The 18,413-nt window shown below is 45.9% G+C and overlaps 1 protein-coding gene and 1 long non-coding RNA gene across 2 annotated transcripts in view; one reads left to right on the forward strand and one right to left on the reverse strand.

The window, feature by feature from the left end:
- The window catches only part of IL22RA1 (interleukin 22 receptor subunit alpha 1), a 79,819-nt gene extending 71,878 nt beyond the window's left edge, over positions 1–7,941 (reverse strand). Inside the window, exons 1-2 of the mRNA XM_077296110.1 lie at positions 7,927–7,941; positions 7,657–7,813 (exon numbers count right to left, since the gene is read on the reverse strand). Of these exons, the coding sequence (XP_077152225.1) occupies positions 7,657–7,699 (43 nt within the window). The 5' untranslated portion in view covers positions 7,700–7,813; positions 7,927–7,941. The remainder of the gene's footprint in view (positions 1–7,656; positions 7,814–7,926) is intronic.
- Positions 1–18,413, forward strand: part of LOC143816118 (uncharacterized) — a 336,272-nt gene that overhangs the window by 156,636 nt on the left and 161,223 nt on the right. The window lies entirely within an intron of this gene.

The raw sequence follows: 18,413 nt of genomic DNA on the forward strand, positions 1-18,413 counted from the left end.
ACCGGGCCCAAAAAGCTGGTGAGACAAGTATGTCTGGGGACGACCGGTCCTCCCAGTTGTGATTGATGGCATCTCGATGAATGCTTTCCTGGACACCGGCTCCCAGGTGACAACAATACCATATATCCTTTACAAACTGTACTGGGCTGACTCCGATATTATCCGTGGCCCAGATAATGATCTGACAGTAGTCGCCAGTAATGGTCAGCCTTTGCCTCAAGTGGGGTATAAAGAGGTGACCATTAAGGTGGGGCGAGTAGAGTTGAAAGCACAAGATCTGATGATTGTAGATATTGACCAGCGAGAATGTAACCCAATGATGACCTTAGGTACCAATGTGATAGAAAATTGTCTTGGCAAGATTATTGCTCTGTTGCCACAGTTAGTCGAAACTGCCAGTTCCTGCAGAAGGAGATCAAAGTCCTGATGCAGAGGCAACAGGTAGAGCTGTCTGGTGGAAAAATCGGCAGTGTGAGGGTGAGTGATCCATTCCCCATTATAATATCTCCCAGAACTGAAATGTTAATTTGGTGTCCAGCTGCTATAGGTATCAGGGGTCAAGATTACCAGGCACTGGCAGAACCCATGTACTCAGACAGCAGGCCTACTATCCTGACAGCCAGAGGGGTAGTAGATGTCTGCAAGGGAAGAGTACCTGTACGCATCTTTAATTGTGGGGAGAAAGACGTCAAACTATCCCAGTATGCCACTGTTGCTAAGCTGTTCACTGTCAATAACAACGCAAACGGGCAGTAGAACCCTTGATCCCGTCCGACTAGGCAGAGGACAATGGCAGAACAGCTAGAGGATTGGTGTCAGAAGCTGCACATAGACATTGACTCCACCAGTTCGCACCATAAGAATGGGGTTTACCAGGTGGTTCAAGAGTATTCAGCAAACACCCATTAGACTTTGGGCAGGTAAAAATGGTTCAACACCATATCCCCACTGGAGACCATCCACCCATTAAGGAAAGGTACCAGTTCCCCCATCCCACTGCCAGTGTGCCAAGGGCATGTTACAGGAGATGAAAAAAGCAGGGGTCTTTACTCATTAGGGATAGTTGTAGCTCCTGGGCAGCTCCGTTAGCACTTGTTAAGAAGAAAGACGGTACAATGAGGGTGTATGTTGATTACAGGCAGATAAACCGCATAACACAAATAGATGCCTACCCGTTACCACGAATTGACGAGTCATTAGGTGCCCTGAAATCTGCTATTTCTCCACCTTGGATCTCACCAGATTGGCAGTGGAATCTGAAAATCTACCCCCTTCTAGCAGTGAATCTGTCAGACCCATGGGGAGTCTAAGAAGTCGCAGACGGCTGCCCAGTTTACCAGTAAAATTCAGGCCTACCAGAAGCACAGACACTAGTGGTGTAACAACCCTGCTGGCATCACTGCATGGCCTCCCATCCCCCACCTACTTTTCACACAAACTCACTCATTTCTCCAGTCCATGCTCTGAGTTCTCTCTGCTGCCAGCTCCATGCTGTGTGCCTCTTGTCTACTGCTTGCTCTGTGTCTGTGTGCATAGGGGAATGGCGCCGGCAGTTCCTGTGTCTTATTGAGACTGTGTGCACCTTGCTAAGGTGTCCCTGGCCAATTGCCATGAGGCTTCCTGTATTTAAGACTTCCCCACACATTGGTGGGGGCCTGTGCAACTTACTCCCTCAGTCAGTTCTTAGCTGCTGAGGTGCCAGGCCCTGTCTCTGTGACTCTTGTGTCCGCCACCCAGTGGGGCGTTGTACCCTGGTCTGTGTCCTGTGTTTGCCACCCAGTGGGGCGACATACCCTGGCCTGTGTCTGTGTCTCTGTGCCTTGTCCCGTTCCTGACTGTCTTAGCCTAATCCTGTTCCTGTGTCTGTTTATATCCCTGCCTTGGTTTCCTTTCCCTGCTGTGCGTACTCTGTATCTAGCTTTGCTCTGCTCTCGGCTCTGCACTCTGTGTCTTGCTTTGCTCTGCTCTGCACTCTGTGTCTTGCTTTGCTCTGCTCTTGGCTCTGCACTCTGTCTTGCTTTGCTCTGCTATCGGCTATGCACTCGGTGTCTTGCTTTGCTCTGCTCTCGGCTCTGCACTCTGTGGCTTTGCGCCACTATCGGCTCTGCACTCTGTTGTCTTGCTCTGTGGCTCCACTCCTTGTGGTTCTACCTGGCTCCGCTCCTTGCGGTTCTACCTTGCTCCGCTCCTTGCGGTTCTACCTGGCTCCGCTCCTTGCAGTTCTATCTTGCTTCGCTCCTACCTCTCTGCTCTGGGCTCCGCCTCTTGCATTTCTGTAATTCTCTCTGCCTCCTGATCTTGGCTCCACCTCCTGCGTTTCTGTACTTGGCTCCACCTCCTGCTCTTTGCTCCACCTCCTGTGCTTCTGCTTTCCTCTGCTCCTTGCGGTCTTTCTCTACCTGTTCTCATATATCCTCCTGTCTGAACAGGGTCTTACCGGTTTTACATATCTGCCTATATACCGGTCCCTACCGGTCCTGCCAGTGTACCAGCCTTGTCTGCCTGCCCTGCCAGAGCATCAGCCGTGCCCGCCTGCCAGAGTGCCAGCCTGCCTGCCAGTGTCCCAGCCGTGCCTGCCAGTGTCTCTGTTGTACCCGCCTGTCTGCCAGGGCTCCAGCCGTGCCTGCCAGTGTCTCTGTTGTACCTGCCTGTCTGCCAGAGTGCCAGCCATGCCTGCTTGCCTATCTATGTTCCGTGGTGAGTGGTGGGATCAGCAGCCACAGCCAGACACCACCCTGGAGTAGTACCTGGTAGCTTCCTGCCTCACAAGCCTGACCTCACCATCAGAGGCTCCAGCGAATACCAAGGAAGCTACTTAGTTACACCCCTTCCAGAGTAGTCTGGTCTGTGGCACAGTGGGGCCACATCCCCGCATGCCCACACCAACCAGTCTGGGCACTAGCGTGACAAGTGGGTCCACAACATCAACAACAAACACACTAGACCAAGTTAGCTCACTAGAGATACAAGAACTGCATAGTTCCACCTGTAGTATGAGAGGTCAGGTCCCTACCCGGTATAGGGACTATACAAGGTATACTACTACTAATACTACTACATACAAGGTAATAATGTGCATAATTGCAACCGTTAAGCATGAGAGCCTACAGAGACTTACTGCATAAACTTTTAAATATTCGTAATAACCTGTTGAAGGACAATTGGGCTACAGGACTATGTATGGCCAGGACCTTACTTGTTGTAAATAGTTACCCAGACTTGGCCTTAACAATAAGCCGCCCGCATGGCCGAAAACCAGGCCCACCAACAGAGTGCCCTGTAGCCACGCCCAGGGTCGACACACAAAGTGGGTTAAGGCGGTTCCCACCAACAAAACTTCAGGTACGCGGACAAAGACAATTCCTGGATGGCAGCGTAAGGACTAGGCGCTGCAGTAACTATGTTATTGTTTTACTTTTTTTGGGGGGTTTTGTAACTATTATAATTTTTAAGACTTTATAGATTATCATTTATTGTTGTTTTTAACTGTTCTTGTTGTGCTTTCTCAGTCCGGGACGTACTGAAGTTAACTAGGGGTGAATGTGGCACCCCAGAATCTGGTTGCCACGGTGACATTGCCTCCCTCTGAAGGGTGATGTCAAGCCTGGAAGCAGGAAGAGGTCCCCATGCCAGGTAATACACAGCATGCATCACAATTCCTGCTCCAGGCCAGAAGGGGGAGCTCTAGACCTGGCTTCTGGGGGAGCTGCTCTCTCTGGTCGGAAGGAGGAGTCAGTAGAGTCTGTGAGGAGTTAGTCTGAGGAAAGAGGAGCGGAGACAAGGGCTCTGGGGAATTGCAGCTGTGTCAGAGCTGACCCCGAAGCGGTGCACTGACAAGAAGGATGCCAGAGTCCTTGGCTGTGCGGGTGCTGTACCCCCCAACAGCCAAATCTGGAGGGCAGGGGACTGCAAGCTTCCTAGCCACACCGAACACCCGGAGGCACCACAGCAGACCAATAGCCTGGGGCTGCCAGTGAAAAGGCAGTGCCCGTGATAGGCTCGCAATGTCTGCAATACAGGACAAAGCCAACACAAAGAAGAGGGACGCAGCTTAAATACAGGCAGCAGGGACCCGAAAAGGGAACGCAGCAGGAAGGTGTCCAACCCCACCTGGTAAGGTGGACCCCCTGAATGCTTCCAGGCTAGCCAGACTTTCTGTCATCGGTAACTGGTACCCCGGATTGCATTTTCATCTACCAAGAAGTAAAGAAAACTGTATTTTTCTGCATCCCTTGCTTATTCTCCACACCCCTACATTCACCACCACCTGAACCGCCTTTTTTTATCTGACCTGATGCCCCACCCTAACCGTGGGGAGCTGTACCATCTTTGCTGTGTCTCCATCAGCCCCAGTGGACCTGAACCGCAGTGTTGGCCATCCCTTGCCGAACACCACGGGTGGCGTCACGAATCAATCCTATATAACTTTTCCCCCTTGCATTTTTATTGCATGCCCAGAGCCACGGAGTCGGGTCAAGGCCCCGTGACTTCCTCAAAGAACTGTCTGACCCAGTTCCGAGTACCCCATGGCCCTGGTGGGCATCGCATCATGACATCGCTGGAGCGGCTCGAAGGAGTGCTGAGAGCTGGGAGCCTTTCATTTAAGTGGAGTTGTGCAGAGGAGAACTGGGGTCCGCAATGCTGGTTTACATAGCACCTCGGTACAGAGAGATGGTGGAACTGGTTTCAGAACCAATGGACTGAAACGTAGGCCGGCACTAGTCCTACTTCGCCTACCCTGCCTGAAGTGCTGTTCTTCATCCTGGCAAGGGGCCTCAGGAATGCCAGGTTACTGTGAACGGTGTCCAAGTGACGGGACTTTGGAACTCAGGAAGTTTGGTGACCCTGGAAAGGGCCACACTTAAGCATGCGCTAGTCCCTGGGAATAGGGTGGGGGTAAGAGATATCCATGGAGACTGGAGGTACCGAGACTGGTGGGATTGGGCCTCTTCTATGTATGAAGTTTGCTTCTGGAGAAAGCATCATAATCTGTTCTGGTGAGCCCACACTAACATATGTTCCCTGCTAAATAAATTGATTATTTGCTGTAATACCTCTGTGCCCATAAGAGGCTGTTTTTGGTTTTGAATCCCTTGGAGATTTATGAAAGCAATAAAACTTGGACCTAACTGCTTTGCCTTTGTGAACGGAACCAAACGCCTACCTGAGGTAGTGAATCCCTACAATAGATAGAGCGATAAATAGAGTTAGGTCCAGAAATATTCAGACAGTGACCTAATCTTTGTGATTTGGGTGCTGTATGCCAGTATTTTGGAATTAAAATGAAACAACTGAAATGCAATAGAAGTGTAGACTTTCAGGTTTAATTAATGGGGTTGAACAAAAATATCCTATGACACATTTAATAATTGCAACCATTTTCCTACAAAGCCTCCTCATTTCAGGGGCTCAAAAGTAATTGAACAAACTAGCTTTACCACAAATAAAATTTTCATTTTTAATTATTTGTAGGAAATCCTTCGCAGGCCATAATTGCCTGAACTGATTGCACCTGTTCACACTAAGGAGGTGCTGGTCAGGTTTTTTAATTTGGGAACAGAAGTTTGTTTGTTTTTTCAAATGTTATCTAGTAGCATTAGTGATGAGCAAATATACTCGTTGCTCGGGTTTTCCCGAGCACGCTTGGGTGATCTCCGAGCATTTGTTAGTGTTCGGAGATATAGTTTTCATCGCCTCAGCTGAATGATTTACAGCTATTAGCCAGCTTGATTACATGTGGGGATTCCCTAGCAACCAGGCAACCCCCACATGTAATTAGTCTGGATAGTAGCTGTAAATAATTCAGCTGAGGCGAAGAAAACTAAATCTCCGAACACTAACAAATACTCGGAGACCACCAGAGTGTGCTCGGGAAAACCCGAGCAATGAGTATACTCGCTCATCACTAATTAGCATATCATTTTAACCACTTAACAACCGCTGATACACATAAAAAAGGTGTCCACTAATAGTTCTTATTCCTTCATTGCCTGGAGAACACGATCAGGGCTTTTTTTCGGTGCTCGATCACATAAAAAAAGAAGTGAGATCTGGTGTAAAAATTATTTCTCTCACCTCTGACATGATCTAGTATGTAAGAGGAAAGAGAAATAGTGTCCATAGGCCCCCACTGTGTCTTAGTACTGGAACTTCCATTTCCTGTCAACTCTCCCCTTTTTTCCCTAAGCAAAATGGCGTGTGTATTCGCTGTGTGCCCACCAAATTTTTTCTATTGGTTCCTGACTTTTGAACACTGTGATATACCCTATTTCAGTGATCAAATGTCCAATAAATAGTAAATATGGTAACACTTGGGCTGTGCCTCACTGTGCACCCCTTGATCACCCCCCCATGTCACCCCTCTAGTCAAATCATTTTTTTTTTTTAAATGTTACAATTTTTATTTCTTTCATTCTTTGCCATTAGAGTTAGGTTTAGGCTTAGGGTTTTTACAAAAGTAAAAAAAAAATGTTTACGATATGACGACATATTCAATATGACGACCTAATGTTAACAAATTCTAGGTAGTACTTGTGGGTTCAAAATGCTCACTATACCCCTGATAAAATCCTTAAGGAGGTTTTTGCAGTTTGGGCACCATAAGGGCCCTGCAAATGAGACATAATGTCCTCAATCTTTCAGCCAAATATGTGCTCCAAAATACAAATATTGCTCCTTCCATTGAGAGCCTTACCGTTTGTCCAAACAGAAGCATTCCAAAGTTATTACCACATAAACTTACACTGGTCAGATTTCTAAAACTTGGACTGGTCATTAAGGTCAAAATGAGCTCAGTTACTAAGGGGTTAAAGACCGCAAATGTAAATAATGATAACAGTCCAGCTCCCTGTGCACATGGTAAATTTATCCTTTGGTGCATGGAGACATGTGAAAGTCCAATTACAAAGATTTGAAAAAAATCCAGCATCACTGGGAAAATGTGCAAAAAGAGAGTGATTTTTATTTCATGTGGGCAATAGAATAAAAAAAAATATGATTCCTTTTCTTTATTATTGTGTTGCACACATGTTCCAGTTATTCTGGACTTTCTTCAAATCTCTATTTTAAACATTGCCCATCAAACATTATCTTGTCCTATGTTTCGCCATTCAATCACTAAGTTGGCCTGCTTGAATATACATGTTAATACAAGGAACACTTATAATTTATGTTTTTCATATACTTGTATATACTTGCTATATGGCTGTCTATCCTAAATGGGATTTTCATCATTTTGATTTTGATGATCGGTGAAGATTTTGAAGATCGGTGGCGGTCAGACTCCTGGCACCCCCTAGTGATCTGCTGTTTACATCCTGTCTTGCCAGCTCTGTAAGCCGTTGATTTCTGGGGGTTGAAGCTGTTGGACCCTATCAGATTTTGAAAACCTATCCAATCCTGAGGATAGGTCATTAAGATGGTGGAAAACCCTTTTAGATTTATTATAAAGATATTTTATTGACCTATAAGTCTACAGTATACATTTTCTACAGTATGTCTACTTTACTTATTTCACATTCTTCTAAAGCACTATTTACATGACTGCCAGGAACTAACTTCAAACTATATTTCATGCTTCTTAATACTTACTACACTTCCTGAAACTCTTTACTATTACCCATAGATATTTTGATGAAATGTGTTTAAAACACTTACCTGAAATCAATTTGAAAACCAGGAATAAATATATTTTCTTCATCTACTTTGAGAAGCCATAAGTCATCAAGCTTTGATATACAGAATTCCCACTTTGGCTTTTAGGGAAGTGAAACCATAAACACCGACCTCCATTCCATGTTGTATGTGGTGCGCTCTGTCATAATAGTAAGAAAACATATAGTGTCAAAGATTTTTTTTTCTTATGGTAAGAAGGGAGTTTCCTGTTTCAAGGTTGTTAATGACTCAAGACCTAATGACATCTACAACCTGAAAGGCAGGTCTTGTGAAACAGCATGATGGCTGTGCATGTGTATGTAGAGTGAAAGCAGGGCTGCCACTAGGAACTTCGGGGCCCCATATTGGCAAAAATTTTTTGGTTCCCCTTGAGACTCTGCCCAGGCTCCTCCCCAGCCCCGCCTCCACCCCTCAAACTGTCCACGGCCCCACCACTCTCTCTTGGAAAAACTCCACTTCTCACCAATCACACATTAACAGTTCCCATCACCAGATCACACATATAACCAGAAGCCTGTGTTTTGGCTAAAAGATCTTTTAAGCCGCCATCACAACACGGTAGACTCTTTTGGCAGGGCCCTACTCTAACCTATTAATCATTTGTTAAAATATGCAATACAATTTTGATATATTTTTTAATTTTTAAAATGACCAATAATATCACACACAAGGGACAAATCCCACCGTACCATGACCAGACACCATATTACCACCACATAGTGACCGATAATACCACATACAAAGAACAAATACCACCACACCATGTCCAGACCACATATTAAAACCACAGTGACCGAATAATATCAAATACAAGGGACAAATACCGCCACACCATAACCAGACCACATATTACCACCACATGGTGACCAATAATACCACATACAAGGAACAAATACCACCACACCATGGCCAGACAACATATTACCACAACTTTGTGACTGAATACTACAATACTGATCAGTAATAAACAAAAAAAACACAATACTAATATCACCATATGTGCCATTATACACAGGAGATCTGTACTTAGTATGCAGTGTCAGTGTAAAGGTAATACAGTGATCACTGGTGACATTGTACACAGGAGCTCTGTATATAGTGTATAATGTAAAGGTAATGCATTGATCACTGGTGACATTGTACACAGGACCGCTGCATATAGTATACAGTGTATAGTGTCAGTGTATAGGTAACACACTGACTCACCAGTGATGCCTCTAGGTGAAGTCTTTCATCTTCATCCAGCACAGATCGATGTCACTTCTTCCAGCCAGGGCTCGTCTCTGCAGGAAATAACACAGTTAGGCAACATAATATCACTCTGCACAGTAACAGGAGCGCCCCCCATTTAAAACAGTATCCTCAAAAAAGAAAATACATCACTGCAGTAATAATATCCCTTAATTAGCCCCTATGGTAATAATATCCCCCATCCTGGCCCCCATGTAACTCATTCCTTGCTCCGGCCATATGTTCTCCCATCCTGCCCTCATGAGTATCCATTCTGCCCCATATGATCTCCCCATCCTGCCCCATCTGTCCCATTATCCTGCCCCATCTGTCCCGTGATCCTGCCCATCTGTCCCATGATCCTGCCCCATCTGTCTCCATCCTGCCCCATCTGTCTCCATCCTGTCCCATATTCCTGCCCCATCTGTCTCCAATCAAACCCCATGTCTCCAATCCTGCCCCCATATCTTTCATCTTGCCACCATGTCTCCAATCCTGCCACCATGTCTCCCATCCTGCCCCGTGTCTCCAATCCTGCCCCGTGTCTCCAATCCTGCCACCATGTCTCCAATCCTGCCCCCATATCTTTCATCCTGCCACCATGTCTCCAATCCTGCCTCCTGTGTCTCCAATCCTGCCCCAATATCTCCAATCCTGCTACCATGTCTCCAATCCTCCCCCATATATATCATTCTGCCACCATGCCTCCAATCCTGCCCCATATCTTCAATCCTGCCCCGTGTCTCCAATCCTGCTCCCTGTGTCTCCAGTCATACCCCCTGTGTCTCCAATCACGCCCTCATGTCTCCAATCCTGCCCCCATATACAGTGGGGCAAAAAAGTATTTAGTCATTCAGCAATAGTGCAAGTTCCACCACTTAAAAAGATGAGAGGCGTCTGTAATTTACATCATAGGTAGACCTCAACTATGGGAGACAAACTGAGAAAAAAAAATCCAGAAAATCACATTGTCTGTTTTTTTATCATTTTATTTGCATATTATGGTGGAAAATAAGTATTTGGTCAGAAACAAAATTTCATCTCAATACTTTGTAATATATCCTTTGTTGGCAATGACAGAGGTCAAACGTTTTCTGTAAGTCTTCACAAGGTTGCCACACACTGTTGTTGGTATGTCGGCCCATTCCTCCATGCAGATCTCCTCTAGAGCAGTGATGTTTTTGGCTTTTTGCTTGGCAACACGGACTTTCAACTTCCTCCAAAGGTTTTCTATAGGGTTGAGATCTGGAGACTGGCTAGGCCACTCCAGGACCTTGAAATGCTTCTTACGAAGCCACTCCTTCGTTGCCCTGGCGGTGTGCTTTGGATCATTGTCATGTTGAAAGACCCAGCCACGTTTCATCTTCAATGCCCTTGCTGATGGAAGGAGGTTTGCACTCAAAATCTCACGATACATGGCCCCATTTATTCTTTCATGTACCCGGATCAGTCATCCTGGCCCCTTTGCAGAGAAACAGCCCCAAAGCATGTTTCCACCACCATGCTTTACAGTAGGTATGGTGTTTGATGGATGCAACTCAGTATTCTTTTTCCTCCAAACACGACAAGTTGTGTTTCTACCAAACAGTTCCAGTTTGGTTTCATCAGACCATAGGACATTCTCCCAAAACTCCTCTGGATCATCCAAATGCTCTCTAGCAAACTTCAGATGGGCCCGGACATGTACTGGCTTAAGCAGTGAGACACGTCTGGCACTGCAGGATCTGAGTCCATGGTGGCATAGTGTGTTACTTATGGTAGGCCTTGTTACATTGGTCCCAGCTCTCTGCAGTTCATTCACTAGGTCCCCCCGCGTGGTTCTGGGATTTTTGCTCACCGTTCTTGTGATCATTCTGACCCCACGGGGTGGGATTTTGCGTGAAGCCCCAGATCGAGGGAGATTATCAGTGGTCTTGAATGTCTTCCATTTTCTAATTATTGCTCCCACTGTTGATTTCTTCACTCCAAGCTGGTTGGCTATTGCAGATTCAGTCTTCCCAGCCTGGTGCAGGGCTACAATTTTGTTTCTGGTGTCCTTTGACAGCTCTTTGGTCTTCACCATAGTGGAGTTTGAAGTCAGACTGTTTGAGGGTGTGCACAGGTGTCTTTTTAGACTGATAACAAGCTTAAACAGGTGCCATTACTACAGGTAATGAGTGGAGGAAAGAGGAGACTCTTAAAGAAGAAGTTACAGGTCTGTTAGAGCCAGAAATCTTGTTTGTTTGTTTCTGACCAAATACTTATTTTCCACCATAATATGCAAATAAAATGATAAAAAAACAGACAATGCGATTTTCTGGATTTTTTTTTCTCAGTTTGTCTCCCATAGTTGAGGTCTACCTATGATGTAAATTACAGACGCCTCTCATCTTTTTAAGTGGTGGAACTTGCACTATTGCTGAATGACTAAATACTTTTTTGCCCCACTGTATTTCAGTCTGCCCTGTCTCCAATCCTGCCCCCTGTGTCTCCAATCATGCCCCGTGTCTCCAATCATGCCCCCTGTGTCTCCAATCATGCCCTCATGTCTCCAATCATGCCACCACATATATTTCATCCTGCCCCCATGTCTCCAATCCTACCCCGTGTCTCCAATCATGCCCCCATATCTTTCATCCTGCCCCCGTGTCTCCATTCTGCCCCCCCGTGTCTCCAATCCTGCCATGTCTCCAATCCTGCCATGTCTCCAATCCTGCCCCCATATATTTCAACCTGCCACCATGTCTCCAATCCTGCCCCATGTCTCCAATCCTGCCCCCATATCTCCAATCCTGCCCCCATGTCTCCAATCCTGCCCCCATATCTATCATCCTGCCACCACGTCTCCAATCCTGCCCCCTGTGTCTTCAATCATGCCCCCATATCTTTCATCCTGCCCCATGTCTCCATTCTGCCCCTTGTGTCTCAAATTCTGCCCCCTGTGTCTCCAATCCTGCTCCCTGTGTCTCCATTCTGCCCCCTGTGTCTCCAGTCAAGCCCCATGTGTTTCCAATCATGCCCCCTGTCACCATTCTGCCCCGTCTCTATTCTGCCCCCCGGCAGGATGGACACTTGTCTCCATCCTGCCAGCTTGCCGTTTTTAATAAAAATTAAAAAAAAAACCAAAAAAAACACCTTTTCTCTTACATTGCCGCGCTCCTGCGGCAAGCGATGCTCCCTCCAGGCTGAAAGCGCACACTCGTCGGCGAATGAAAATGACGTCAGATGCCAGAGATGTGCACGCTGACATCAACTGCCAGCCTCCGATTGGCTGGCAGCTTTAACTACTGCCATGCGGGCCCCGGGCCCACACGGCAATAGAGTAACTGAATCCTGTTGCTGGGGCCCGATCAGCAGAAGAGACGGGGCCCGATGCGGCCCCCCTCTGCTGATCGGGCCCCATATGCCAGTCAGGGCAGTAATGCCCTGATGGCGGCCCTGAGTGAAAGATACATGCATATTACATTGGAAGTGTCCGTTATTCTGATCATAGACTATACTGAAATACAGGTCCTTCTCAAAAAATTAGCATATAGTGTTAAATTTCATTATTTACCATAATGTAATGATTACAATTAAACTTTCATATATTATAGATTCATTATCCACCAACTGAAATTTGTCAGGTCTTTTATTGTTTTAATACTGATGATTTTGGCATACAACTCCTGATAACCCAAAAAACCTGTCTCAATAAATTAGCATATTTCACCCGTCCAATCAAATAAAAGTGTTTTTTAATAACAAACAAAAAAACCATCAAATAATAATGTTCAGTTATGCACTCAATACTTGGTCGGGAATCCTTTGGCAGAAATGACTGCTTCAATGCGGCGTGGCATGGAGGCAATCAGCCTGTGACACTGCTGAGATGTTATGGAGGCCCAGGATGCTTCAATAGCGGCCTTAAGCTCATCCAGAGTGTTGGGTCTTGCGTCTCTCAACTTTCTCTTCACAATATCCCACAGATTCTCTATGGGGTTCAGGTCAGGAGAGTTGGCAGGCCAATTGAGCACAGTAATACCATGGTCAGTAAACCATTTACCAGTGGTTTTGGCACTGTGAGCAGGTGCCAGGTCGTGCTGAAAAATGAAATCTTCATCTCCATAAAGCATTTCAGCCGATGGAAGCATGAAGTGCTCCAAAATCTCCTGATAGCTAGCTGCATTGACCCTGCCCTTGATGAAACACAGTGGACCAACACCAGCAGCTGACATGGCACCCCACACCATCACTGACTGTGGGTACTTGACACTGGACTTCAGGCATTTTGGCATTTCCTTCTCCCCAGTCTTCCTCCAGACTCTGGCACCTTGATTTCCGAATGACATGCAAAATTTGCTTTCATCAGAAAAAAGTACTTGGGACCACTTAGCAACAGTCCAGTGCTGCTTCTCTGTAGCCCAGGTCAGGCGCTTCTGCCGCTGTTTATGGTTCAAAAGTGGCTTTACCTGGGGAATGCGGCACCTGTAGCCCATTTCCTGCACACGCCTGTGCACAGTGGCTCTGGATGTTTCCACACCAGACTCAGTCCACTGCTTCCTCAGGTTCCCCAAGGTCTGGAATCGGTCCTTCTCCCTCTTGCTTGAGGGTGTCAATGATGGCCTTCTTGACATCTGTCAGGTCGCTAGTCTTACCCATGATGGGGGTTTTGAGTAATGAACCAGGCAGGGAGTTTTTAAAAGCCTCAGGTATCTTTTGCATGTGTTTAGAGTTAATTAGTTGATTCAGAAGATTAGGGTAATAGGTCATTTAGAGAACCTTTTCTTGATATGCTAATTTATTGAGACAGGTTTTTTGGGTTATCAGGAGTTGTATGCCAAAATCATCAGTATTAAAACAATAAAAGACCTGACAAATTTCAGTTGGTGGATAATGAATCTATAATATATGAAAGTTTAATTGTAATCATTACATTATGGTAAATAATGAAATTTAACACTATATGCTAATTTTTTGAGAAGGACTTGTATTACACTGTGCAAAAAAGAGGAGAAAATCCGGCTCACTATAGATGACAGTTCATGGACATATTCCTCAGGTGGTGCACAGACAAAATACTGTGTTGGCAGCAGGCATAAACAAGCTAAGTAAAATGCATACAGCAACATGTTCAGAGAGAATGCAAGTTAAAAAAACAATAGTTTTATTCAAATCATATTCAAATTTTGAAAAAATGGAGTGAAAAAATATTAGTAAAAGGAATGGGAAATTCCCAGGAATAAACCTCCTTATGCGTTTCAAGCATATGTTTTTAATCATGATGTAGTCCCATAATATGTATATTGCATATTATAGTGTATATTATAGAAAAGGAAATGATTTACACATCACATAATTAAACATTCTATAAAAATAAAGAAAATTAATGAATAAAGCATAATATGAAGATGGCCATAATTCAATATATACATTAGATCTGATTTAATATTCATGCCCAAATGGACTCTGGTGTCCAATTTAACTCCTTAGTGACTGAGCCAATTTTGACCTTAATGACAAGGCCAAATTTTTAAAATCTAACTAGTGTCATTTTATGTGGTAATAACTTTGGAACGCTTCAATGGATCCCACTGATTCTGAGACTGTTCTTTCGTGACATATTGTACTTCATAATAGTGGTAACATTTGTTCGATATGACTTGCATTTATTTGTGAAAATATTAGAAATTTGGTGAAAACTTCACAATTTTCAAACTTTAAATTCTTATGCCTTTAATTTAGAAAGTTATGTTGCAATAAATATAAACAACATTTCCCATATGACTAATTTATATTTGCATCATTTTTAATCATTTTTTGTAAGGAAGTTATAAGGGTTAAAGGGTTTTTTCAACAAAATTTACAACAAACCATTTTTTTGGGGACCACATCACATTTGAAGTGACTTTGTGGGGTTATGTGACAGAAAATACCCAAAAGAGACACCCTTCTAAAAACTGCATCCCTCAAAGTACTCAAAACAACATTCAATAACTTCATTAACCTGTCCAGTGCTTCACAGGAACTAAAGTAATGTGGAAAGAAAAAAATTAACATTTAACATTTTTCACAGAAGTTTTAATTTAGCTCCAAATTTGTTATTTTCCCAAGGGTAACAGGAGAAAATGGCCCCGAAAATTTGTTGTACAATTTCTACCGAGGAAGGCATCACTTGAGTTTTTGAACGCAAAAACGTCTGGAATTGAGAGTGTACGCCATGTTGGATTTGGAGAGCCCCTGATGTGCCTAAACAGTGGAAACCCCCACACAAATTATTCCATTTTGGAAACTAGAACCCTCGAGGAACTTATCTAGATGTGTCATGAGCACCGTGAACCCCATGTGCTTCACAGAAGTTTATAATGTAGAGTTGTGAAAATACAAAATCATATTTTACCCACAAAAATGTAATTTTATCCCCAATTTTTATATTTATACAGGAGTAATAGGAGAAAATGGACCCACACAATTTTTCCTGAGTATGCTGACACGGCAGGGCGTGTTTTATGTGCCTAAACAGTGAAAAACCCCAACAAGTGACCTCATTTTGGAAGCTACAACCCTCAGGGATTTTATCCAAGGGTATAATGAGCACTTTGAAACCATGGGTACTACACAGAATTTGATAACATCAAGTCAACAATAGAGATGCGAGAACCTTTCAAGGTTCAATTCAGTTCCATTTGCCGAATGTTCAGGTGTTCGCCAAATGGTTCAATTAACGTACCCGAACCCCATTAGCAGGGGCGTAATGACCGCGGTCGCAGCGGTCGCCATTGCGACCGGGCCCCGCAGGTCAGGGGCCCCGGGCCGGCAGGTCAGAGCAGGGCCGGGCTGGCCATCGGGCACTTCTGGCAAATGCCAGAAGAGCCGATGCCAGTAGTGGGCCGCTGCACTGTTCCTCCCCCGGAACCCCCCCCCCAGTGCCGCCGCCGCCGCATTTAACTATACCGGCGTCTATGACACCGGTATAGTTCAATGCAATGATGGAGGAGAGAGCGTCACCTGACGCCCCCTCTCCCATCATTCCCCGCTCTGCCTCTGACAGTACACTACGGGTGCGCGATGACGTCATATCATCGCGCACCTGCTGTGTCCTGGGCAGACTTCAGCCGCCAGGAGCAGCGCGGGCAAAAGGAAAGGTGAGGAGAGTTTGTTTTTTTCTTTTTAACGGGACTGTGGGGCCATTATCGGGGGGGGGGGGGATGAGATGCGGGCTGTGCTGTATATACCCCTGTGCCGGCTGTGCTGTATATATCCCTGTGCGGGCTGTGCTGTATATATCCCTGTGCGGGCTGTGCTGTATATATCCCTGTGCGGGCTGTGCTCTATATACCCCAGTGCGGGCTGTGCTGTATATACCCCTGTGCGGGCTGTGCTGTATATATCCCTGTGTGGGCTGTGCTGTATATATCCCTGTGCGGGCTGTGCTCTATATACCCCTGTGCGGGCTGTGCTGTATATATCCCTGTGCGGGCTGTGCTGTATATACCACTATGCGGGCTGTGCTGTATATACCCCGGGGATATACCCCTGTGCTGGCTGTGCTCTATATACCCCAGTGCGGGCTGTGCTGTATATACCCCTGTGCCGGCTGTGCTGTATATATCCCTGTGCGGGCTGTGCTGTATATACCCCTGTGCTGGCTGTGCTCTATATACCCCAGTGCGGGCTGTGCTGTATATATCCCTGTGTGGGCTGTGCTGTATATACCCCTGTGCGGGCTGTGCTCTATATACCCCAGTGCGGGCTGTGCTGTATATACCCCTGTGCGGGCTGTGCTGTATATATCCCTGTGTGGGCTGTGCTGTATATATCCCTGTGCGGGCTGTGCTCTATATATCCCTGTGCGGGCTGTGCTGTATATACCACTATGCGGGCTGCGCTGTATATACCACTATGCGGGCTGCGCTGTATATACCACTGTGCGGGCTGTGCTGGATATACCACTGTGTGGGCTGTGCTGGATATACTACTGTGAGGGCTGTGCTCTATATACCCCTGTGCCGTATATATCCCTGTGCGGGCTGTGCTCTATATATCCCTGTGCGGGCTGTGCTCTATATACCACTGTGCGGGCTGTGCTCTATATACCACTGTGCGGGCTGTGCTCTATATACCACTGTGCGGGCTGTGCTGTATATATCCCTGTGCGGGCTGTGCTGTATATACCACTATGAGGCCTGTGCTGTATATACCCCTGTGCGGGCTGTGCTGTATATATCCCTGTGCGGGCTGTGCTGTATATACCACTGTGCCGGCTGTGCTGTATATATCCCTGTGTGGGCTGTGCTGTATATATCCCTGTGCGGGCTGTGCTCTATATACCCCTGTGCGGGCTGTGCTGTATATACCACTATGAGGCCTGTGCTGTATATACCCCTGTGCGGGCTGTGCTGTATATATCCCTGTGCGGGCTGTGCTGTATATACCACTGTGCCGGCTGTGCTGTATATATCCCTGTGTGGGCTGTGCCGTATATATCCCTGTGCGGGCTGTGCTCTATATACCACTGTGCGGGCTGTGTTCTATATACCACTGTGCGGGCTGTGCTCTATATACCACTGTGCGGGGTGTGCTGGATATACCACTGTGTGGGCTGTGCTGGATATACCACTGTGCGGGCCGTGCTGGATAGACCACTGTGCGGGCTGTGCTGGCACCCAACACCATGTTGCAGTGCAGGAGATTCCTGCAACAGTCCGAGGCGTATCTAGGGGAAGGTGGGGGGGGGGTAGGGGGGTTTAGGGGGGGGGCCCCATTTGGAAGTTTGCACCGGGGCCCATAACTTTGTAGTTACGCCACTGCCCATTAGGGTCAATGAGAGGCCAAACCAATCAAACATGTACACAACACCTTAAAGCTTCCCAAACCGCTAAAATTAGGGGCAGACACCATGAAAAGTGGTATCAATTGACTCACAGTAGAAATTTACAAATAGCACAGCAGCAGTCAGCCATGGGCCATGCATGAAGTATTAGGGTCTAGCCCGGCATTTAAAGCTTGGAATTGAAGTTTCAATGTGGACCTGGTAGTTAAGGGAGCAGTATAAACCTTCTTATCTGGGAGCTCTGATACATCATGCAACACGTCCAATTTATTTTTTTTTTTATTCCAGGCACACTCACATGGAACAAACATCAGTTTCATACAATACTATTGGTAGAAAAATTTAAGGAAAGTAGCACAGGTTGATGACTGATCAGTTGACCCAAAGTAGAACCTTTTATAATGGCACAGAAGCAGTCAGCCACGGCACATGCATGAGGTTTCAGGGTCTGGCACAGCATTTAGAGCTTGTAATTGAAGTTTCAATGTGGTCCTGGTGGTTAAGAGAGCAGTGTAAGCCTTCTTAGCTGAGAGCCCTGACACCTCATGCAACACCTCCAATTTTTTTTTAATTATTCCAGCCACACTCAGATGATAAAGGAAAGGGAACCAAACACTAGGGAAGGGGGGAGTGGAGACCCCTAGACAGATTTAATGTCACCTTGTTTGCCCTTTCATCCCTATATTGGTTCTGCACCCATCGCTGAGCAGGATACCTC

Source organism: Ranitomeya variabilis, chromosome 3 (assembly GCF_051348905.1).
Source record: "Ranitomeya variabilis isolate aRanVar5 chromosome 3, aRanVar5.hap1, whole genome shotgun sequence".
Taxonomy (NCBI): domain Eukaryota; kingdom Metazoa; phylum Chordata; class Amphibia; order Anura; family Dendrobatidae; genus Ranitomeya; species Ranitomeya variabilis.